Source organism: Coturnix japonica, unplaced genomic scaffold, assembly GCF_054131305.1.
Source record: "Coturnix japonica strain WE unplaced genomic scaffold, WE-NBRP24 Scf103, whole genome shotgun sequence".
Taxonomy (NCBI): Eukaryota; Metazoa; Chordata; class Aves; order Galliformes; family Phasianidae; genus Coturnix; species Coturnix japonica.
Window position 1 is genome coordinate 49,825 of NW_028189006.1, and position 24,871 is coordinate 74,695.

General features: G+C 60.1%; 1 protein-coding gene across 4 annotated transcripts; it reads right to left on the minus strand.

The window, feature by feature from the left end:
- Positions 1-530: 530 nt before the first annotated feature.
- On the minus strand, positions 531-22,966 carry LOC146751285 (BRD4-interacting chromatin-remodeling complex-associated protein-like). 4 transcript variants are annotated; one of them, XM_085534898.1, is made up of 14 exons: positions 22,477-22,966; positions 15,129-15,174; positions 14,725-14,767; positions 14,379-14,444; positions 10,710-12,701; positions 9,114-9,626; positions 7,955-8,144; positions 7,324-7,451; positions 6,929-7,048; positions 6,598-6,659; positions 6,021-6,169; positions 5,339-5,433; positions 4,884-4,986; positions 531-3,763 (listed from the first exon to the last, which is right to left on the minus strand). In XM_085534898.1, the coding sequence occupies exons 2-14, from the start codon at positions 15,167-15,169 to the stop codon at positions 2,616-2,618; spliced, it is 4,650 nt and encodes a 1,549-aa protein (XP_085391024.1). In that variant the 5' UTR covers positions 15,170-15,174; positions 22,477-22,966; the 3' UTR covers positions 531-2,615. The 4 variants fall into 4 exon arrangements, with proteins under 4 accessions (XP_085391024.1, XP_085391025.1, XP_085391027.1 ...); XM_085534899.1 differs by lacking the exon at positions 14,379-14,444; XM_085534901.1 differs by lacking the exon at positions 9,114-9,626.
- Between the last annotated feature and the right edge of the window lie 1,905 nt (positions 22,967-24,871).

Sequence of the window (24,871 nt, forward strand, 5' to 3'; positions counted from 1 at the left end):
TTTCTCCACTTTTTTTTTTGGGGGGGGGGCTGAGATCCCTCCTTGGTTGGGGGGTTTTGGGGGGGAACGTCGAGGCAGAACGGCTTTTTGGGTGGAAAACAGGCGATTTTGGGGGTTCTCCAGCGGCTCAGAGCGAAAGGAAGAAGCGAGGCGCGATGAATCCCAATCCACATTTCCTTCTCACTTCAAAAACGATCATTTTAAGACACCAAAGGAAAAGCCAACGATCGGACGTCCGCGTTTTGAGGGTGTTTTGGGTCTTTTTATATATATATATATATCTATAAATGTATATATATAAAGAGCAAAGGCCCGAATGCCGCCCCTTTTATTGCTGCCATCCCAGGGAGCGTCAATGGGAGCGGAGCCAAATGGAGCCGGAAGGGCTGAAAGCAGAGTCGTCCCCCCCCCCCCACTGAGCTCCTCATTTTGGGGCATTTTGGGCAAAAAAAGGATGAAAATGGGACGCGGGATCCCGAGAGCCGACAATGGGGAGAAGGGCTGACCCCAAAGTGTGGAGTTTTGGGGTGATTTCTTCCATTTTTTGGCCACGAAATCTTCCCGGTGGGAGTCGGGCGCTTTAAGGCCTCTTTTGGGTGTGGAAAATGAGGAGAAATGGGGGGGTGGGGTGTGAAATTGGGCCAAAAAAAGGCAAAACGGGGCCAAAAGCAAAAAGGCAAAGGGGGGTTGGGGGGCACAGGACAGCGATGTGGAACCGGGGGGGGGTTCAGGCACCGAGGAGCTGAGAGCGACCAACGGCGGATCCTGGGCCCAGAGCAGCCAATTTCCGCATGGAAAAAGTGAAAAAGAAGGGAAAAGGCAGAAAAAAAAAGTAAGAAAAAAAAACCAAGCAAACAGAAAAAGAAATGAAAAGGGGGGAGAAAAATGAGGGCGGGTGGAGGCAGCAGTCGGCGCCGCTCCAACGGACGGGCAGAAATGGACCCAGCGCTGCTGACAGCACCGGGTCATGGATTTGGGGGAAATCACCCCAAAAAAGGTGAATTGCTCAATGCTGAGTGACGTGTGTGACAACAGCGGAGGGGGGGGGGAAGGCATGGACTGTGCGGCCCGGTGCCGGCAGAACCATCCTGGGTTTGGTGTGGGGATGGAGATGGGTTCTGATCCAATATTCAGCATCCCGGTGCCATCAGTGCCATCCTTGGTTCTGTTGTAGGGATAGAGGTGGGTTCTGATCCAATATTCATCATCCCGGTGCCGTCAGTGCCATCCTTGGTTCAGCTGTGGGGATAGAGGTGGGTTCTGATCCAATATTCATCATCCCGGTGCCATCAGTGCCATCCTTGGTTCTGTTGTAGGGATGGAGGTGGGTTCTGATCCAATATTCATCATCCCGGTGCCGTCGGTGCCATCCTCCCTTTGGCTGTTCAGACAGAGCTGGGTTCTGAGGATGGTGAATGGTTCTGACCCAATTCGGTGTCTCAGCGCCATCAGCACCCCCCAGTGTTGGGTTTGGGTCTTCCAATGCAGCTGCGGCTCCGGGGGGGCTGCATTGATTGATCCCGTCCAGCTGTGGGGCTCCCAGGAGCTGGTTGGGTTCCCATCATTGAGCTGCGTTTCCTGCCATTCCTCCATCTGGGGGAGCCCCAAATTCTGCCTTTTTCAGGTGTAAATTCCTTCCAGCTCAGCGCCCTCCACAAACCAGCGCTGCCCAATTCATCCTTCAGTTCTTCCTTCTCCAAACCCTTCTTGAACCCGACGTTCCCCATTGGGCGCTCCTTGAACCCGACGTTCAGCGTTGGCTCAATCCGACCTTCCTTCCCCAAATTTCACCTTTTTCCACCCAAACTGGGCCTCCTTGTTCCAGATGGGATCCATTGGCAGCTCGTTGCACACACACACACACACACACACACACGGACACATCCCTGCCCCTTTTAGGGACACCCAACACATCAGTGGGGCAGCGCTGGCTCTGGAGGTTGTCGCCTTCATTCATGTGGGGCAGAGAAGAGCAGGAAGGTGAGGGAGGAAGGCACGGCCCTGCCCAATTAAACCAGATCCTCCTCCTGGCACCGGGACCCAGCGTTTCCCTTCAAAGCCTCCCGGTGTCTTCATTGCGGTTCAGCCCCGGAACGGCCGCGGTGCAGTGCTGGGATCCGACCCTTCCGCCTCCATGGAGCTGTGGGCGCGTCGTGGTGGGACTCAGCCCCATCTCCTCCTGTCTGTAGTAACCTTCCATTGTAGCCGTTGGGGTCTCGCCGTGTTCTGCCCGACGATGGGGGGGTCCCTGCCGGCCCGCAGGGCTGGGAAATAACTTAAAGAAGGAAGAAGAAGAAGAAGAAACGTCGCCTCCGCACGCGGCAACGGCGGCAGAGTCCTCTTTGGCCTCCCACGGCTCTGCCTCGCGCCCTGCTCCGCGCTGAGGGCGGCCGGGGCGGGGGAAGAGAACAGAGACCGATCAGATACTCGTCATCTTGTTACAGATTCTAATTACACAGCCAACAACACCTACAGGCCCCGCTGCTCCGCCCTGGCACAGAGCCCCCCATTACCCCGCACTGGTGACGGTGGGGGCCGAGCGCCGCGGGACCCCCCACCCCACCCCACCATCCCCCCCAGCCTTTCCCCTTTCCTGGGCCGGTCGTGGTTCGCTGTTATCTGTTCAACGTCCTCGCTCCAAGGCCGCCGTTGTGATTGGGGGCAAGGTAGGCGTCCGTGCGGTGGACGGGCGACGAGAAAGGGGAGGAGGAGGAGTTGTATGAGGAGGAAGGGGTGCGGACGTTCTGGCCGCCAGTCTGAGGTTGCTGCAGGTTGAGGATGCTGTCGATGGCGCTCTGCAGGTGCTCGTTGAGCGAGTCGTCCTGCGGGCTGTCGCTGGAGAAGCTGGCGTTGTCCACCTCGAAGGACTCGGATTTCCTGCGCTTGGCGGGCGGCAGCGGCACCTCCCAGCTGAGCTCGGGGCCGGGGCCGTGGTCGGGGGGCTCGGATTTGATCATGCCGTGGTAGAACTCCTCTTCCACCTCCGCGAGTTCCTTCATAAGGCCACTGGTTGAGTCGTCGCTCTTCTGTGGGACGGGGCTGCCGTGCAGCACTAAGGAACGCGCGTCGCTGCGGCCGAAGAAGAGCAGCTTGGAGCCGTCGTCCGCGCGGCCGCGCTCGGCGCTCTCGTGCGTTTTGTGCGCCGTGATGACGCCGCGGGCGCCGTCCTCCTGTTTCAGGAGCCCTTTGTCGGCCTTGGCGGCTCCTTTCTCCGTCGGCTTCTCGGCCACGAAGGCGTCCACGTTCTCCCGGTATGTTTTACGCAGGGGGAGGCGGCAGAAGGTGACGGCCGCTTTCTTCTCAGCCGGCGCGGTGCTGCCGTGCTCCACGGTGCCGTTCATCTGCCCGGCGGCGGCCGAGTGCTGCTCGGCGGCTTTGATCACCCTGCAGACCGGAGGCGTTTGGTGGACGGGGTCCAACGCGGTGTTGTGGACCACTTTGCTGAGCCCGGCTTCCTGCTTGATCTTCAGCTTGAGGCCGATGCGGCTGCGCGCCTCGTAGGTTTTGATGGGGGGTTTGCTGCGTGACGGCAGCGCGTCGTCGTCGCCGTCCAGGTTGGGGGAGGCTTTGGCCCACGTCACTGACGGGGATCCGCCGCTGTGTTTGATCACCAGCTTGGTGGGGTTGATGGCCGTGGCCGTCTGCACCGTTGGAGCCTTGGAGCTGTCGGCCGCGGGCGCCAGGCCGGAGGAGGAGGAGGAGGAGGGCTGCGCTGCTGCAGAGGAGAGGCTCTGGGAGCGGGACGACGACGAGACGTATTCATCTGGAGGGGAAACATGGGGTGGGTGTCAGCCTGAGTCCTCTGGGACCAATGGGAGTCCTCCAGAGCATCCGACAAGACAAGCACAGGCTCAGGGAGTACTCTCCTAGAGTTTCATTGGGTCACTCTGGGGCACCCCAAAGCATAGCTGCAGCTCTGTGAGTGCTCTATGGGACAGTGGGGGTCCACACTGTCCTGGGGAGCCTTTAGGGGACCCCTCAGCACAGCTTCAAGCTCTGGGAACAAACTATGTGTCCCCACAGGACACTGGGAGTCCTGGGAAGGCTCCAGAGCACACAGGGAAGCCTCCAGGGCACCCCAGAGGACAACCAGAAGCATGGTGATCACTCCAGAGTGCCCTATGGGATACTTGTGGGTCTTGGGAGGCCTTTAGGGCACACTGGGACACCTCTAGGGCACCCTGGAGCAAACTGGGGAGCTCAGGGAGTGCTCTGGGGGTGTCCTAGAGTTCATCAGGAGTTTCTTTGGGTCTTACAGAGCACATTGGGAAGCATCCAGGGCACTCCAGAGCACAGCTATAAGCTTGGAGAGCATTCTGGAGCACCCTACAGGACACAGGGGGGAGGAGAGAGGGGGTCCTGGGCACCCCAAAGCACATGAGTTGCTCAGGGAGTCCCATGGGTAGAACCAGCAGCAGAGCTGTGGTGGGAGCCCTCACTGCTGCAGCTCCCAGCCCCCTGGGGGGGTCTCACAGCCCCTCCTATAAAATGACTCCAAGTTTTGCCTTCTCTGCTGCTTGTGCTGGGCTTTGCTGCCTCCTGGCCAGCTGCAGTTCCTCAGCCCCTCCTCCCTCTGGGAACAAACGTTCCTTCCTTCCCACTTGTGATGAAGTTTATCCCTTAACGAGCTCGCCCTGGGGATACACAGTGACTGAACATAAACCTAAATAAAGAATCTCCAGGGCAGCCAGGAACAACAAGTAATTTGTCAGGGGCCTGAAGGCTGCTGCACTTGGTTTAAAGCTCCAGGCTGCGGCCCCATGAAGGGGAAGGGACTGAGGGACAGAGCTGGGGATGGCCCAGCCCTGAGCACCCCGGGGCCTCTGTAAAGGAGAACAGCATGAAGGCACGCAGTTATAAAGATAAAGGAGAGCGCTTCCCACCTGGCTTCTCCTTGGCCAGCTGCTTATCCAGAGCCAGCATGGTCTTCTCCTCCTGGATGAACATGCGGTCGATCATCACCATCTCCGCAGAAGGGCTGACTCTCTGCAGGGCAGCAACGGGAGGAGGAAGAGGGGAGGGCAGGGAGGAAGAACGGTTCATTAGAGGACAGGACGGGGCAGCAAAGCACCATATTCAGGCAGTCTATAGGGTTAGCATCACCCCGAGTCCTCCCCAAGAGAGTTCGGAGCAGCCGCCTTCCGCTGAGCTCATGGCATGATAAGCATCGCTTACGTGCAAAGCCTGAGCTGCAGGAGCAGGAAAGCTCTTCCTGCCTTTGTCAGCACGGAGTCACTGAGCTCCCCATGGCCCCGCAGCCCCCGCAGCCCCACAGGGTGGGCGTCCACGTGCTGTGGGCCCATTGGTGTGTGCGGAGGACGCTGAGTGCCGTCCTTACCCGGGACTCCTCGAGGAGCAGCAGGCGGTATTTGTTCAGCATCGCTTGCGTGCGCTTCAGCAGCTGCGTGGACACCACCTCGAACTCCTCATCCACTGCGAGGGGAGCAGAAGGAAACGGGGAGAGGTTGGGGGGGTGAGGGGTGGTTTGGGGCACAGCTTTGTACACATGGGGTGGTTCTGCAGTACTTTGCACACATGGGGATGATTCTGGGGTGCTTTGCGCCCATATGGGGGTGGTTCTGGGGCACAGCATTGCACACATGGGGATGGTTCTATGATACTTTGCACACATAGGGGTAGGGGGAGAGCTGGGGGGGACGTTGGGAACCCCACTCTGACAAAGGGATTCCCAGTAATCCCTAATTGCTGTGAGACCCCTTTGGGCTGCAGCTGCTGCGTGTTCTCAAAGCACAGCATTGAAACATCTTGAATGGAGCGTTGGAAAACTTCAGGTCAGAATCCCTGGCAAACCTCGAGGGCCGCCCTGGGAATTGGGTGTTTTTCCAGAGCAAAAACAAGAAGAGTTTCTCCTTTTTTAGTACTAACAAAACACGCTGTTTTCTCCCCCCCCCCCCCCTCCCCCAAACCTCCCCTGACCCCCCTTTTTTTGTTCTTAAAGCTGTGCCTGCCCTGCTGGCAATGCTATGGCAGCACGGTGAGGCAGAGCCTGCAGCCCTCACCCTTCCTGTAGTCCTGGGCGGAGGGCAGCATCCCCTGGTAGACGTGGTAGGGCAGCAGCCTCTGCAGGGCGTCCTCGAAGGAGTGGAAGGAGCTCTTGTAGTCGGGGTGCAGCACCGCCCCCTGATGTTTGTGCAGCTGCTCCAGGAAGCTGCAAGACAAGAAGAGCACAGAGCTGCTGGAATTCACGCTTATCCTCATTGAAATGGGACCAGGCTGCGAGATGGGAAGGAGACACAGAGGGATTTTGGAGGAGAGCCCCTATGAGGAGCACTCTGACACTGCCGGATATTGTAGGGCAGCACTGCAGCTTGCAGGGAGAGGCAGCAACGTGCAGCCCCCCAGCTCAGCACTCCAAGTGCAGCTTCAACCAACCCCCCCCATGGTGCCCCATTGCACATGGGTGTCCCACTGTGCTGTAATGCTTTGCCCCCCCATGGTGCCTCATTGCACAGGGGTGTCCCGCTGTGCTGTAATGCTTTGCCCCCCCATGGTGCCCCATTGCACATGGGTGTCCCGCTGTGCTGTAATGCTTTGCCCCCCCCCCCCCCTGCAGCCCCCCAGAGCTGCTGCACTCACCAGGCCTCTTTGCTGGGCTGTAGTGTCGGGGTTTTCTTCAGGCTCCCCAGCTTGCTGTCGTACTTGGGGGGGAAAGAGAGAAGAGAGGTGAGGGCAGAGGGGAGGGCAGCACGTGGGCAACGTGTGGGTGAACAAATACATCTGTGCTAAGGGGAGCTCTGCTTCTCTGAGGGCATTCGGGATGCAGATTGGAAGTGCTTTACACAGATGGGAATGGGTTCAATTGTATCAGAAGTGGGGAAAGGAGCAGGAGGAAGAAGCAGGGAGCAGAATGCAGAAAGCAGAGAGCAGAGAGCATTGGGGATGGATGTTCATTTCCACGTGGTCTCACCAGCTGCTGGCTCTGCACCGAGGGCACGAGCTGCGACAGCCCCTTCCCCACCACCTGGATCTGCAGCGGCCCCTTCCCCAGGTTCAGGCTGGAGACGGAGCTGATCACCCCCGGTTTGGTCTGCAGGACACAGAGAGAGAGAGACGGCGCTTGGAATCCCGGCAAGAACTCAAGGAGCTTTCGTTAAGTCATTAATTCTCTTGCAGAGAAAGGAGCACAGCTCCCCTCCACAGCAGCTCTGTTCAGATCAGAGGGAACGGCTTCAGCTTGAAAAACACCTTGTGAGGGGAATTGCAGGGAATTAACTCTTCCTATCCAGACAAAACACGGCACTGACACAAATGGATCTGATCACGCTCCACCTTCCCACTGGGATGGGACCCCCCCACTCTCACCTGCACGGGCTGCGACATCGCCAGGGATGCTCCTGGTTTCCCCGTGGCCGTGGGTCCCTTCCCGGCAGCGATGGGCGCAGCAGCACTGGAGAAGGGTTTGCTGTCAGAGGGAGGGGGGGCGCTGCCACCTGCGGACACAGAGCGCTGGGTTAGGGACCACCTCACTCAACCCAACTTCAACTCAACCCAACTCAATTCAACTCAACCCAACTCAATTCAACTCAACCCAACTCAATTCAATCTAACTCAACTCTACCCAACTCAATTCGACCCAACTCAACCCAACTAAATTTGACCCAACTCAACCCCATTCAACACAACCCATCCTCAACCAACTCATCCCCAACCAACTCAACCAACCCATCTCAACCCAGTTCAACCCAACCAACTCAACCCAATCCCACTCATCCCCACTCAACCCAACCCAACTGAACCAACCCAACCCAATTCACCCCTACCCAAACAACACATCCCCACTCAACTGACCCAACACAACTCAACCCAATCCAACTCACCCCCACCCAACCAACCCAACTCACGAGCCTACACAGCACAGCTGACCGAAGCACGCCATGCTCTGCCATCCAAACACAACAAATAAACCCACATTGGCACAGGAGTTGGCACACACCTGCACTGGAGGGCGGCCCGGCGCTGGGTGCATGGCTGTGCGCGGGGCTCGGCGTCGCTGTCACCGTCACCGGCTGCCCCTGGCTGCTGACCAGCACGGAGGAGGGTTGGCTGCTGAACTGGCTCAGCGCGGGGGAGGCCTGGCTGGTGGGAGTCTGCTGCTTCGTCTGCAGGATGATCCCCTGCGGCACCTGGGTGGGACGAGAGGCAGGAGGTGAACACTGTGCCCCCAAACACCTCAAGTCCTGCTTTGTGCCCAGTGCTACGATGGGGGCACAAAAGGAGTGAGGTTGATGCACCCTCCAGACCCATCGCTGCTGAGAGCCCACATGAGCCAGGCATACAGAGGGGAGCTCCTCTTAATGACTCTGCAATTAAAACACACCAAGCTGCCCCTTTCACTCCATTTCCTCCCCCCCCCCAGGCCTGGTGTTTCTCCACGCTGGATGTTCAAGCTTGTTTTCCCTAGGCAAGTTCTAATGAAACCCATCATGGAGGGCACGCAGCCCCACTGCGCCCCAAAGCCCCACAAGGGCGCACCTGTGGGGCACAGCATCTCTTGGGGACAAGTTAATCTGTCCCCACAAGGCCTCCTCTTAATTAAAAGCCATTAATGCCTCATTTCCCAGGCAGATCCTCCTGCTGAACACGATGGTGTGCGGGAGGTTCTGCGCTGCGTGGCGCTGGGGGATGCAATCAGCAGCACAAATGGACCCGTGGGATGAGGTCACAGCACTGTGCTGTGCCTTCATGCACACACAGCCCTCAGCCCCACAGAACCAGCGACCCACAGCACCAGTGACCCACAGAACCGGAGCCAGCTGCTCAGCTCTGGAGGCCACTGCAGGGAGGAAGCGGGTGGGCTCGGGTCTGGTTTGGTTGTGGGTTTGGTTTGAGCTCAGATTTGGGGTCGTTCTGGGTTCAGTTTGAGCTCAGGTTTGGTCATGGGTTTGGTTTTGGGTTGGGTTTGGTTTGAGCTCAGGTTTGGGGTCTTTCTGGGTTCAGTTTGGGTTTTTGGGTCCGGTTTGGCTTCAGATTTCCTTTAGGTTTGGATGGTTTTAGCTTCAGGTCCCGCTCTGGGTTTGGGTTCTACGTGGAGCCCCATTGCTGCCCCACACCGAGCGGAACAACAACCCCGGCCCTGGATGGCACCCATTTACCTGCTGGAACCTGTCCACAATTTGCTTCTGCTGAGGAGCGGGATTGGGGATTGCTGAGAGGGGCTGGAATTGGCCCGGGACCATCTGAAAGCTCCTCTGCTGCTCTGCGGTTAGGTGCAGGGCTGGGGTAGGGGGGCCCTGGGGGGGGAACTGCAGCTGGAAATGGGGTGAGTGAGGGTCCGGGGAGGGCGCGGGGGGAGGGCGGGAGGGTGGGCGCAGGGGGATGTGTGGGGAGGCGGAGAGCTGCCCGGGGACACCGAAGATGCCGGGAGCTTGAGGGGTGCAGGAGCGGGCGGGGGGCTCCGAGGGGGCGCGGGGTTGGGATGGGGGGCGCGAATGGGGCCGAGAAGGGGGACGGGAAAGGGGCTGGGGCTGCGAGGGGGGGCGGGAGGGGTGTGGGGAGGGAGGGGGAGGGAGGTGGGCGGCCGGGAGCTGCGGGCTCTCCCCCAGGGGAGGATGAGGTAGCGAAGGGGACGGGGAGGCTCCAGGGAGCTGCTGCTGCCCTGCGGGTAACTGCAACAGAAGGAAAGAGGCAGAGGTTAGTCGGAGCACCGGGCCTTCGTTAGGTCCGTGTTAACGAGGCTGGAGGGCTCAGCGTCTCATCGCACTGAGTTATAGGGCAGGAGGGAGGGGAGGAAGGGGGTGAGGAAGGGGCTGGGAGGGGGAGCACAGCGAGTGAGCAGCGATGGAGGGGAGCATTAGTGGGAGCTGGGGGGCAGCGAGAGGCGGGGGGGGGGACCAATGGATGGATGGGGGCAGGAGGAGCCCCTGGGCACCAAGGTTTGGTTTAGATCCGCCACCTCGGGCCCTCCTGGCTCCTGTCTGCACTTGGATCCCTGAGAGCAGCTCCAATGGGCAGAACCTCGGCTGCAGCGGGACCACCGGGACCAAACCCAAACCCAAACCCACTTATAAACCAAACCCACCTACAAACCAGACCCAAACCCATCTACAAACCAAACCCAAACCCACCTCCAAACCAAACCCAAACCCAACTACAAACCAGACCCAAAGCAGAACCCAGCAGCGTCCCAAAGCTGAGCAAACAGCTCATTGAGTTCCTGCCACAACCCCGGGCCTTTTGGTGCCAATGGATCCGGGCCCATCTCATGGCACTAAATGAGTGCCATGAAATCACCCAGAGTGACCCAAAACGGCACTGAGACGGGGTGCTCATGTCACTGGGGCCACAACACTGCATCACTTGCCTCCAGGTAATGAAATGGGCACCTCCTGGGCTGAGCCACGGCTGAAACTCGAGGAGGAGATGGGCAATGCCAAAGACAGGACCATGGGGAGGAGATGGGCAGTGCCACATACAGGACCATGGGGAGGAGATGGGCAATGCCACATACAGGACCATGGGGAGGAGATGGGCAGTGCCACATACAGGACCATGGGGAGGAGATGGGCAATGCCACATACAGGACCATGGGGAGGAGATGGGCAGTGCCACAGACAGGACCATGGGGAGGAGATGGGCAGTGCCACATACAGGACCATGGGGAGGGCAGTGCTGACACCCCCATTCAGGGGCTGAGGTTGGAAGGAGCACGCTGGGCACTGATTGCCAAGCCCGGGTAGTGCTGTACTCGCCTGCTGCAGGAACATCTGCATGGAGTCCTGGTTGATGACGGCCCCGGCGGCCGTTTGGCCCAGGATGATCTTCTCGGGGCTGGAGGCCAGGCCGGGGCTGGGCTGGGAGGCTGCAGGCAGCGGGGCGGCCGGAGGGGCGGCCGGAGGGGGCTGCACGCTCAGCTGCAGCGGGGCAGGTGCTGCGGGAGGAGCAGAGGAGGGTTGGATGGCCAGGATGGACGCGGGAGGGTCCGTGGTGCTGGGCAGGAGTCCTGCGGCCGGGGCGGGCTGCGGGGGGAGCAGGCCGGGGCTCTGGCTGCTGCCCGAGGGCTGGATGCTGACGGCCTGGCCCAGTCCATCGGCCGCATTGAGCATGGCCACCTGGCTGGGCAGCGTCACCCCCTGGATCACCGTCTGCCCCGTCTGGCTGATGGCGGCGCCGGGCAGAGACGCGGCCGCCGAGGGCTGGCTCTGCGTGGTGAGGCCGCCGGCCAGCGACACCGGCATCTGGAATAACGCCGGCTGCCCCACCTGGCCGGGCTGCAGCTGGATGGGAGCCGACAGGATGTGGGCCGTGCCGTGGGCGTTCTGCGAGGTCAGCACCTGGCCCAGGTTGAGCTGGCCGGCCAGGTTCTGGTTGGTGAGGATCTGCGCCGGCAGCGCCTGGTTGGCGATGAGCTGCCCGCCGGGGCCCTGGCTGGTGATGATGTGAGCCTGGCCGCCGCCGTGCGACGCCGTCAGGATCTGGCCGCCCACGTTGGCCGGCAGCGCCGAGAGCTGCTGCGGGATCTGCACGGCCGACGCGCCCGCCAGCTGCCCTGGCAGCAGGAACTGGTTCTGGCCCTGCAGCATGTGCTGCGCCGGGATGACGATGCTGCCGCCCTGGTTCAGCAGGTGCACGCTCATGGGTTTGCTCAGCGCCTGCTGCTGCGGCGGCGGCTGCTTGAAGACGTTGGCCGGGAGCCCCTGCGGGAAGCCCGACAGCACCACGTTCTGGGCCGGCTTCCCCGCCATGAAGGTGAGGTTCTGCTGCGCCTTCTGCTGCTGCAGGGCGGCCTCGTTCTGGATGGTGAGCGTGGCGTTGTTGGAGCCGAAGGGTTTGGGGCTGATCTGGTAGAGCTTCTGCTGCAGGACGCCGGCGGGTTTGGGCTGGATGGGGGTGGGCGTGCGGTGGATGATGACGTTCTGCGCCTGCACCAGGGGGCTGCTGAGGTTGGAGGTGACGGTGAGGGGCTGCGAGCCCTGCGCCCCCGACACGCCGCCGAACACCGAGCTGCCGTTCAACGTGGTGGTGGCCACGGCCGGGAGGTTCTTCTGGATCACCAGCCCCGCGCCCTGCGGGGACACCCCGGCCGACGTCAGCGTCACCTGCTGCTGCTCCGGAGCCGGCTGCGTGATGTAGCTGCCCACGGGCACCGTGGCCACCTGGGACGGCTGCACCTGCTTGGCGATGAGCTGCTGCGCCGGCTGGTTGATGGCCATCACCTGCTGCCCCACCACCTGGATGGGGCCGATGCCCAGCGCGCCGCCGGGGCTGCCGTTGGGCAGGCTCTGCAGGTTGGAGATGGGCTGGATGGTGACGTTGCCCAGCCCAACCTGCTGCAGGAAGGGCTGCACGCTGATGGCTTTGTTCACCACGTCCGCCCCCACCGACTGCTGCACCAAGGCCTGGTGCGTGAGCACGGCGGGCGGCTGCAGCCCGATCAGGTCGGCGCCGCCGGAGAAGATCTGCGGGGCCGCGTCCGACGCCGCCTGCACCACGGGCTGCAGCGTGGGCAGCTGGAAGGAGCCCAGGTCCAGCTCGGCCTCGGCCTCCAGAGTCTGCTCGGTGATGTTGGCCTCCTGCAGGCTCTGCTGCAGGATGTCGCACGGCTGCTCCGAGCTGGGCAGGGCGGCCCCGCCGCCCGCAGGGGAGCCCAGGATGTCATCCTCCAGGAAGTCCAGGTCCACGCTGGCGCTGGGCTGGCTCTGCTCCGCCGTCAGGTGGGTGCCCGAGGACTCCTGGACGTGCAGCTGCAGGGGGGGAAGAGGAAGGAGTTGGGTGTATGGGGTTATGGGGTGCTGGGTCAGTTCTGTGCCCAATGGGTTTGAGTTGGGTGTATGGGGTTATGGGGTGACAGGTCAGCTCTGTGCCCAATGGGTTTGAGTTGGGTGTATGGGGTTATGGGGCACCATGTTGGTTCTGCTCTGTGCCCAATGGGTTTGAGTTGGGTGTATTGGGTTATGGGGTGCTGGGTCGGCTCTGTGCCCAATGGGGTTTGAGTTGGTGTATGGGGTTATGGGGTGCTGGGTCGGCTCTGTGCCCAATGGGGTTTGAGTTGGGTGTATGGGGTTATGGGGTGCTGGGTCAGCTCTGTGCCCAATGGGTTTGAGTTGGGTGTATGGGGTTATGGGGCACCATGTTGGTTCTGCTCTGTGCCCAATGGGTTTGAGTTGGTGTATGGGGTTATGGGGTGCTGGGTCTGTGCCCAATGGGTTTGAGTTGGGTGTATGGGGTTATGGGGTGACAGGTCGGCTCTGTGCCCAATGGGGTTTGAGTTGGGTGTATGGGGTTATGGGGTGTTGGGTCGGCTCTGTGCCCAATGGGTTTGAGTTGGGTGTATGGGGTTATGGGGTGCTGGGTCGGCTCTGTGCCCAATGGGTTTGAGTTGGGTGTATGGGGTTATGGGGTGACAGGTCGGCTCTGTGCCCAATGGGGTTTGAGTTGGGTGTATGGGGTTATGGGGTGACAGGTCGGCTCTGTGCCCAATGGGGTTTGAGTTGGGTGTATGGGGTTATGGGGTGACAGGTTGGTTCTGCTCTGTGCCCAATGGGTTTGAGTTGGGTGTATGGGGTTATGGGGTGACAGGTCGGCTCTGTGCCCAATGGGGCTTGAGTTGGGTGTATGGGGTTATGGGGTGCTGGGTCAGCTCTGTGCCCAATGGGGTTTGAGTTGGGTGTATGGGGTTATGGGGTGACAGGTTGGTTCTGCTCTGTGCCCAATGGGTTTGAGTTGGGTGTATGGGGTTATGGGGTGACAGGTTGGTTCTGCTCTGTGCCCAATGGGTTTGAGTTGGTGTATGGGGTTATGTATGGGGTGCTGGGTCAGCTCTGTGCCCAATGGGTTTGAGTTGGGTGTATGGGGTTATGTATGGGGTGCTGGGTCGGCTCTGTGCCCAATGGGGTTTGAGTTGGGTGTATGGGGTTATGGGGTGCTGGGTCAGCTCTGTGCCCAATGGGGTTTGAGTTGGGTGTAGAAGGGGAGGAAAAGTGGAATGGGGGGGAAGGAGGGGGAGGAAAAGGGGAGGAAATAAGGGACAGGAAAAGGGAAATGGGGGGAGGAAAAGGGGGAGGAAGTGTAGTAAAAATGAAGGAAGAAAAGGACAAAAAACGGACCAAAAAATAAAGAAAAAAATGGATGAAAAAATAAGGAGCAAAAATCAAAATGGATTAACAAAAAAATGAACAAAAATCAACCTGGATGTGAAAAATAAAGGGCAAAAAAACAAAAAAGGGACCAAAAATGAAAAGACCGAAAACCTGAAAAACCAAAATGAACTTAAAAAAAAAATAATGAAAGGATCAAAACTTAAAGGACCAAATCTAAAGGACCAAAATCAACCTAAAAGGCCAAAATGAACCTAAAGGACCAAAATGAACCTAAAGGACCAAACCCAAAGGAGGGGCTGGAAAAGCCCCATTGATACGTACCCCAGCACCCTCAAAAAAGGCGCTGGCTGCATCTCCTGTGCTGTCCAGGAGATCATCACTGTCAATCTGGAATTAAAGAGAGCCCGTTTACTGCCTTCGGACACCGTTTGTTATCAAAAAGGGTGTAAAAAAGACAAAAACCATCGTTATTTTGGGGGGGGGGGGGGGTTGGAGCCCCCAGTGTTGGGTGGTTACAAAAAGAAAAGGTTAAAAAATAGAGGGGGGGGAAGAAGAGCACCTTGGAAATGGGGCGGGCGCTGAGTGCGGTAATTAGGTGAGATTAATTAGCTGTAATTAGCGGGGGGTTGTTGGGGGGGGGTTGGGGGGAGGAGGGGTCGCTGCTCACCTTCTCGGATCCATGCAGGAAATCGTTGAGGGCCTGAGGGTCACTGCAAGGAAACAGTGGGGTCAGGGAGCCGCACGGAGGGGAGCGGCGCCTGCCCCAAACACTGTGTGGGGCTGGGGGGTTATGGGGATATAGGGTTATAGGGCTGGGGGGTTATGGGGCTGTGGGGTTATAGGGCTATAGGGCTGTGGGGTTATAGGGCTGAGGAGTTATGAGGCTACAGGGCCATGGGGTTATGGGGCTACAGGGGTTATAGGGCTGTGGGGTTATGGGGCTATAGGCCTGAGGGGTTATGGGCCCATAGGGCTATAACAGGGCTGTGGGGCTATAGGGCTGCAGGGTTAGAGGGCTATAGGGCTGCGGGGCTATAGGGCCGTGGGGTTATGGGGCTGTGGGTTACTCACCAGATGACATCTAACAGGCACCGGCCGTCCTCATCGTCCATGTCAACTGCAAAGAGGGGACACAGCGTCAGCACTGCGGGCAGATGGGGGGAAACGGCCCCAAAACTGCCCCGAACTACAGCGGGATGGGGGGGACAGATGGGGGGGGACACAGACGGGGGGGGACACAGATGGGGGGGGACACAGATGGGGCCACACTGTGACACATGGGGTGACACACAGCAGGAGATGGGGTGAGATGAGGTGACATAGGGCGACATACAACAGGAGATGGGGTGACACAGGGTGATATGGGGTGACACACAGCAGGACATGGGGGACATACGGGGGGACACAGGGGGGGATGAGGTGACACAGGGTGACACAGCGCAGGGACAGACAGATAGACAGGGTGACAACCTGAGACACTGTGACAATGGGGTGACACACAGAGACAATGGGGTGACACACAGTGACAATGGGGTGACACTGTGACAATGGGGTGACACACAATGACAATGGGGTGACACAGTGACAATGGGGTGACACACAATGACAATGGGGTGACACAGTGACAATGGGGTGACACATAGTGACAATGGGGTGACACATAGTGACAATGGGGTGACAATGGGGTGACACACAGCTGGGGGTGGAGGTGACACACAGGGTCCTACACAACCAGAGGTGACACGTGGGGTGACATCGGGTGACACACAGTGGAGGTGACAGATGGGGGGGGTGACAATGGGGGTGACAATAGGGGTGACACAATGGGGGTGACACAATGGGGGTGACACAATGGGGCTGTGACAATGGGGTGCCACACAACCAGAGGTGACATTGGGTGACAATGGGTGACAATGGGGTGACACATGGTGGGGGGCGATAAATGGGGAGGGGGAGAGGTGGCACATGGGGTGACACTGGGTGGCCAAGGGGGGGGGGGTGACACATGGGGGGTGACAGTGGGGTGACAGAAGGCAGCTGAGGCCCCTTGGGTTTGTAGGGGGGATGGGGGGAGGCGCTTCTATATGTGGGGAGAAAACAGAGTGTGGGGACCCACAGAGCCGGACCCATAGACCCACAGTGCCAGGCACACAGACCTGGACCCACAGACCCACAGCACCGGACCCACAGCTCTGAGCAGCACCCACATCCAAGGACCCACAGCTCCATGTGCAGCTTCTGGACCCGTGGCCCCATAGCACCAACCCCATAGTTCTGTGAGCAGCTCCAGCCCCACAGCTCCTGGACCCACAGCCCCACATCTCTGTGTTGCTCCTGGACCCACAGCCCCACATCTCTGTGTTGCTCCTGGACCCACAGCCCCCCCAGAACAGCCCCAAAGACGCTCCAACAGCCCCATCACACCAACCCCCACCAGCTCAGCTCAGCTCCCATCTCCAGCCCCACACATTCATTGGGGACCCCACAGGCACAGCCCGCCCATAGCACCCATAGCACCCACACAGCCCCACACAGCACCCCCCCAACACCCCCAGCCCCCCACACAGCCCCCTCCCCAGCACCCACAGCCCCACACAGCACCCACAGCCCCATAGCTTCCTCACAGCCCCCCCAGCACCCACACAGCACCCACAGACCCCCCAGCACCCACACAGCCTCACAGCTCTCCCAGTCCCCCCCAGCCCCACACAGCCCCCCAGCACCCCCTCAGGCCCCCCCTAGCTCTCCCCACAGCCCTCCCCAGTCCCATACAGCACCCACAGCCCCCAAAGCAGCCCTCTCCCCCCCCAGCCCCCCCCAGCCCTCCCTACAGCACCCATAGGCCCCCAGCACCCACACAGCCCCCACACCCCCCTCCAGTCCCCCCCAGGGCCCCCCAGCCCCACAAACCACCCTCAGCCCCACCACAGCCCCCCCCACTTTTGGTCCCCCAGCCGCCATAAGGACACACAGGGGTGATGTGAGGGGCACAAATGGCCCCATAGGGCAGCACAGAACCGGAACCACCAAACTGGGTCTGGGCCCACAGCACCAGGAGCCACATTCAGAACCGGGACAGAGGCTCCAGGGTCCCTTACTCAGAACCAGGAGCTGGACTCTGGGCCTCACTCGCTCACAACCAGGATCTGCGCATTGGGATCACAACCCCAGGACCATTCAGAACCAGAACCGGGGCTCCAGAACCACTCACTTGGAACCAGAACAGCAGCACCAGGCCTCCCTCACCCAGAACCAGGACCAGAACCAGGACCGTGGGTCAAGGACCCTCATTCAGAACCTGAACCAGGGCTCCAGGCTCCCTTGATCACAACCAGGACCTGGGCACTGGGATCAAAACTCTGGGATCCCTCAGAACCAGAACCAGAACCAGGACCAGGACCAGGACCAGGACCAGGACCCCAAGCTCCTTCACTCAGAACCAGGACATGGGCTGCAGGATCCCCCAATCAGAACCAGGACCTGTGAACTGGGACCACAGCTTTGGGACCCCTCAGAACCAGAACCTGGGTTCCAGAACCCATCACTCACAATCAGGACCTGGGCTCTAAGATCCCTTATAACCAGGACCTGGACACCAGGCACCACAGCTCCAGGGTCCATCAGAACCAGAACCTGGGCTCCAGGACGCCTTACTTACTACCAGGCCCAGAGCTCAAGGACCCCTCATTCAGAACCAGGACCTGGGCTCCAGAACCCATCACTCACAACCAGGACCTGGGCACTGGGGTCCCTTATAACCAGGACCTGGTTACCAGGCACCACAGCTCCAGGGTCCATCAGAACCAGAACCTGGGCTCCAGGACCCCTCATTCAGAACCAGAACCTGGGTACCGGGCACCACAGCTCTGTGGTCCCTCAGAACCAGGACCAGGGCTCTGGGTTCCCTTGATCACAACCAGGACCTGGACACTGGGGTCCGTCAGAACCAGAACCTGGGCTCTAAGATCCCTTATAACCAGAACCTGGGCACTGGGATCACAGCTCTGTGGTCCCTCAGAACCAGAACCTGGGTTCCAGAACCCATCACTCACAATCAGGACCTGGGTTCCAAGATCATTTATAACCAGGACCTGGACACCAGGCACTACAGCTCCAGGGTCCATCAGAACCAGAACCTGGGCTCCAGAGCCCATCACTCACAACCAGGACCTGGGCACTGGGATCCCTTACAACCAGGACCTGGGCACTGGGATCCCTTACAACCAGGACCTGGGCACTGGGGTCCCTTACAACCAGGACCTGGGTACCAGGCACCACAGCTCCAGGGTCCATCAGAACCAGAACCTGGGCTCCAGGACCCCATCACTCACAATCAGGACCTGGACACTGGGATCCCTTATAACCAGAACCTGGGTACCGGGCACCACAGCTCTGTGGTCCATCAGAACCAGAACCTGGGCTCTAAGATCCCTTATAACCAGGACCTGGACACCCCAGCTCTGTGGTCCATCAGAACCAGAACCTGGGCTCCAGAACCCATCACTCACAACCAGGACCTGGACACTGGGGTCCATCAGAACCAGAACCTGGGCTCCAAGACCCCATCACTCACAACCAGGACCTGGGCATTGGGATCCCTTATAACCAGGACCTGGGCACTGGGCACCCCAGCTCTGTGGTCCCTCAGAACCAGAACCTGGACTCCAGGACCCCTCACTTAATACCAGGCCCAGAGCTCAAGGACCCCTCATTCAGAACCAGGACCTGGGCACGGGGATCACAGCTCTGGGGTCTGTCAGAACCAGAACCTGGGCCCCAGGACCCATCACTCACAACCAGGACCTGGGCACTGGGATCCCTTACAACCAGGACCTGGGTACCAGGCACCACAGCTCCGGGGTCCATCAGAACCAGAACCTGGGCTCCAGGACCCATCGCTCACAACCAGGACCTGGGCACTGGGGTCCATCAGAACCAGAACCTGGGCTCCAAGACCCCATCACTCACAACCAGGACCTGGGCACTGGGATCCCTTACAACCAGGACCTGGGTACCAGGCACCACAGTTCCAGGGTCCATCAGAACCAGAACCTGGGCTCCAGGACCCCATCACTCACAACCAGGACCTGGGCACTGGGATCCCTTATAACCAGGACCTGGGTACCGGGCACCACAGCTCTGGGGTCCCTCAGAACCAGAACCTGGGCTCCAAGACCCCATCACTCACAATCAGGACCTGGGCACTGGGGTCCCTTACAACCAGGACCTGGTTACCAGGCACCACAGCTCTGGGGTCCATCAGAACCAGAACCTGGACTCCAGGACCCCTCACTCAAGAACCAGGACCTGGGTTCCAGAACCCATCACAACCAGGACCTGGGCACTGGGATCCCTTATAACCAGGACCTGGGCACCACAGTTCTGTGGTCCATCAGAACCAGAACCTGGGCTCCAGAGCCCATCACTCACAACCAGGACCTGGGCACTGGGGTCCATCAGAACCAGAACCTGGGCTCTAAGATCCCTTATAACCAGAACCTGGGCACTGGGATCACAGCTCCAGGGTCCATCAGAACCAGGACCTGGGCTCCAGAGCCCATCACTCACAACCAGGACCTGGGTTCCAAGATCCCTTATAACCAGGACCTGGACACCAGGCACCACAGCTCCAGGGTCCATCAGAACCAGGACCTGGGCTCCAGAGCCCATCACTCACAACCAGGACCTGGGCACTGGGATCCCTTATAACCAGGACCTGGGCACCACAGCTCTGTGGTCCATCAGAACCAGAACCTGGGCTCCAGGACCCCATCACTCACAACCAGGACCTGGGCACTGGGATCCCTTACAACCAGGACCTGGGTACCGGGTACCACAGCTCTGGGGTCCCTCAGAACCAGAACCTGGGCTCCAGAGCCCATCACTCACAACCAGGACCTGGGCACTGGTATCCCTTATAACCAGGCACTGGGCACCCCAGCTCTGTGGTCCATCAGAACCAGAACCTGGGCTCCAGAACCTATCACTCACAACCAGGACCTGGGCTCTAAGATCCCTTATAACCAGGACCTGGGCACCAGGCACCACAGCTCCAGGGTCCACCAGAACCAGAACCCGGGCTCCAGGACCCCTCACTCAAGAACCAGGACCTGGGTTCCAGAACCCATCACTCACAACCAGGACCTGGGCACTGGGGTCCCTTACAACCAGGACCTGGGTACCAGGCACCACAGCTCTGTGGTCCCTCAGAACCAGGACCGGGGCTCAGGGCTCCCTTTATCACAGCCAGGACCTGGGCACTGGGGTCCATCAGAACCAGAACCTGGGCTCTAAGATCCCTTATAACCAGGACCTGGGCACTGGGCACCACAGCTCTGGGGTCCATCAGAACCAGAACCTGGGCTCCAGGACCCCATCACTCACAATCAGGACCTGGGCACTGGGATCCCTTATAACCAGGACCTGTGCACCGGGATCACAGCTCTGTGGTCCCTCAGAACCAGAACCTGGGTTCCAGAACCCATCACTCACAACCAGGACCTGGGCACTGGGATCCCTTATAACCAGAACCTGGGTACCGGGCACCACAGCTCTGTGGTCCGTCAGAACCAGAACCTGGACTCCAGGACCCCTCATTCAGAACCAGAACCTGGGTACCGGGCACCACAGCTCCGGGGTCCATCAGAACCAGGACCAGGGCTCCGGGTTCCCTTGATAACAACCAGGACCTGGGCACTGGGGTCCATCAGAACCAGAACCTGGGCTCTAAGATCCCTTATAACCAGGACCTGGGCACTGGGATCACAGCTCTGTGGTCCCTCAGAACCAGAACCTGGGCTCCAGGCTCCCTCACTCAAGAACCAGAACCTGGGTACCAGAGCCCATCACTCACAACCAGGACCTGGGCACTGGGGTCCATCAGAACCAGGACCTGGGCACTGGGATCCCTTATAACCAGGACCTGGGCACTGGGATCCCTTATAACCAGGACCTGGACACCAGGCACTACAGCGCCAGGGTCCATCAGAACCAGGACCAGGGCTCCGGGTTCCCTTGATCACAACCAGGACCTGGGCACTGGGATCCCTTATAACCAGGACGTGGGTACCAGGCACCACAGCTCCAGGGTCCATCAGAACCAGAACCTGGGCTCCAGAGCCCATCACTCACAACCAGGACCTGGGTTCCAAGATCCCTTATAACCAGGACCTGGGCACCACAGCTCTGTGGTCCCTCAGAACCAGGACCAGGGCTCAGGGCTCCCTTGATCACAACCAGGACCTGGGCACTGGGGTCCACCAGAACCAGAACCTGGGCTCTAAGATCCCTTATAACCAGGACCTGGGCACTGGGCACCACAGCTCTGGGGTCCATCAGAACCAGAACCTGGGCTCCAGGCTCCCTCACTCAAGAACCAGAACCTGGGTACCAGAACCCATCACTCACAATCAGGACCTGGGCACTGGGATCCCTTATAACCAGGACCTGGGCACCCCAGCTCTGTGGTCCATCAGAACCAGAACCTGGGCTCCAAGACCCCATCACTCACAACCAGGACCTGGGCACTGGGGTCCATCAGAACCAGAACCTGGGCTACAGAACCCCATCACTCACAACCAGGACCTGGGCATTGGGATCCCTTATAACCAGGACCTGGGCACTGGGGTCCATCAGAACCAGGACCTGGGCACTGGGATCCCTTATAACCAGGACCTGGGCACTGGGATCCCTTATAACCAGGACCTGGGCACTGGGATCCCTTATAACCAGGCACTGGGCCCCCCAGCTCTGTGGTCCGTCAGAACCAGAACCTGTTCTCCAGGCCCCCTCAGAACCAGAACCAGAACCAGGCCCCGGTCCCGGCCCAGCAGCATCTCCACGCCCTCAGCACCACGAACCGAACCGCTGCTCCCCGCGTCCCCCTCCACCGCTTCCGACCCGCCCCAATGAAATAGCGGAGAACGTGAGGACACAACCAAGTGTATTTATTGGGCTTCGCGCTGTGACCCACAGCCACCCCACAGCGGGGGGTCGGGGGGGCACGTCTATGGGGCAGGACGGAGCCCTGTTTGCTGCCCCCCCCCCCCCACCTCCCCGTTCGGATTAGGCCGAAGGAGAGCGGCGGGCCGGCAGTGCCCGCTAACGGAGCTGAGCCCCAATAGAGGGGGGCGGTGGGTCCGGGCCTATATATGGATATGGATATAGGGGGATATATAGGGGGGTTATATATGGGGGGTTATGGGGGGCTGCCCCCGTTGTGTCGGCCCGGGGCCGGGCGAGGCGGCGCTTCCCTCCCTCCCTCCGTCCGTCCCTTCCTTCCTTCCCCTCCCGCGTTATTGTGCGGCGGGGCCGGGTCGAGGTGGGGGGGGGGGATGTGAAGGGGGGGCCCCGTTGTTGGCGGCGTGTGGGGGGGGCGGCGGCATTTGGCGACAAATCGGTTACATTGTGCCCAACTCACCGTGAGGTTTGAGCGGCGGCCGGCGCGGGGTCTCCCACACATCCCCGCACGGGCTCCGGAGGCAGGACCCCAAGCAGGCACCGACACGTAGCGGTTCAACGAGGTGCCTGATGAACGAACCGACACCGAACCGGAGCGGGGGGAACGGAGGGAGGAGGGAAGAACGGGGGAACGGCGGGAGGGAACGGGAAAAAATTCAACATCGCGGCGCTGACGGAGGAAAAAATTAAATTAAATCGGGGGCCCCGGTTCGCCCCCACCCACTACCGGGGTATTTGCATGAGACACGCCCACCGGGACCGGGGCGGAGCCACCGCGGGTACAAACGGGGACGGAGCGACGGGAGCGGGACCGGGAACCGCCGGGAGGAACCGGGAACCACCGGGACGGGACATGAGACCCACACACACAACCGGGGCTGAGCCGGGAATAACGGGACCGGCCCGGGAGCAGCAGGGACACCCCAGGGCTCCGTTCTGAGAGCACCGGGAGCACCGGGCCGTTACCGGGAGCGGCGGACACCCCCGGGGCACGGAATGAGGATGGGACGGGCGGTGAACGCCGCTACCGCCAAAGGACGGGAACGGGCAACGATGGGCGACGGTGCGGCCCGACGGCGGACACCGCCTCAATGGGAATCGGATCAACGGCGGCACCGAGCGGCGGCACCGGGCCGGGATCCCGCCCCGCGATACAGGCAGCGCATCGGGCAGCCCCGCCCCGCCGCGGGGTCCTCGCGCTGCGCCCGGCTCGGCGGCGCCGGCGGCCATTGGCGCGTCGGGGGGCGTGGCCTGCGAGGAGGAGGCGTGGCTTAGAGCCGTGTTTACAGCGCGCGATTGGCTGGATTGGACGAGGGGGCGGGGCCACGGGGAAAGGGGCGGGGCCACGAGGGATGGGGCGGCGCGCGGGATTCCGCCGGGGGCGCCGGCGCGAAACGGGCCGTTCCCGTGTGTGGTTCTATGGGATCCCGGGAGAACGGCGATAAAAAACAGCGAAAACGTTAAAAAATAAACGGCCCCGGCCTAAAATAGCACCGACACAGCGACACCGAACGAGGCTGGTTTGGGGCGTGCTGACATGACAGTGCTGTGTCAGCCGGGATCACGGGCACGTAACGCAGCCTGACGGTAATTAACGGGGTGACGGTAATTAATGGGTGACGGTAATTAAAGGAAGGGCTGAGAAATGCCCGTTTCCTTACCTGGAGCTGCTGGCTGGGATCAGCGCTGCCCATAGCATCAATGAGATGGGATGGATGGGACGTGGAGGGCAATGGAGCTGGAGGGCTATGGAGCCAGAGGACGACGGAGCTGAAGGGCGATGGAGATGAAGGATGATGGAGCTGAGGGATGGAGCTGAAGGACGATGGAGCCAAAGGGCGATGGAGATGAAGGATGATGGAGCCAGAGGATGGAGCTGAAGGACAACGGAGATGGACGATGGAGCTGGAGGACGATGGAGCTGAAGGATGATGAAGGGTGATGGAGATGGAGGGCGATGGAGCTCCAACCCCTGCCTGGCAGTGCCACCAACCTGCCCCATTGACTCCATCATGTTGCCCAGGGTCTCATCCAATCTTGCCTTGAGCAGCTCCATCGATGGACGGGGCATCCACCACCTCTATCACTCACAACCTCCCCACTCTCACATTAAAGAACTTCCCCCTGCCATCCAACCTCAATCTGCCCCTTTCAACCCCAAACCATCTCCCTCATCCTGCTCTTATCTCCCCTCCCAATGAGCTGACCCCCCTCCTGGTTATAGGGTTCCCTTCAGGTGCTTTAGGCTGCAATGGGGTCACCCCATAACCTTCTTTATGCTGAACAAGCCCATCTCCCTCAGCCTGTCCCCATATAGGAGGTGCTGCAGCCCCCTGACCATCTTTATGGCCCCCTTTGGACCCTTCCCACCAGCTCCCAAGCTGGAAGAGCACCCTGCTGGCTCACGGTGGGTTTCTCACCCATTGGGACCCCCATATTGGGGTTCCCATCCATCAGGACCCCCATATTGGGCTCCATCCATCACAACCCCATATTGGGCTCCATCCATCAGGACCCCCATATTGGGGTTATCATCCATCAGGACCCCCATATTGGGGTTCCCATCCATCACGACCCCATATTGGAGTTCCCATCCATCAGGACCCCCATATTGGGGTTCTCATCCATCACGACCCCCATATTGGGCTCCATCCATCAAGACCCCATATTGGGGTTCCCATCTATCAGGACCCCCGTATTGGGGTTCCCATCCATCACGACCCCCATATTGGGGTTCCCATCCATCAGGACCCCCATATTGGGTTTCTCATCCATCACGACCCCCATATTGGGCTCCATCCATCAGGACCCCCATATTGGGGTTCTCATCCATCCTTTCTGCCCCCTCACAGAGG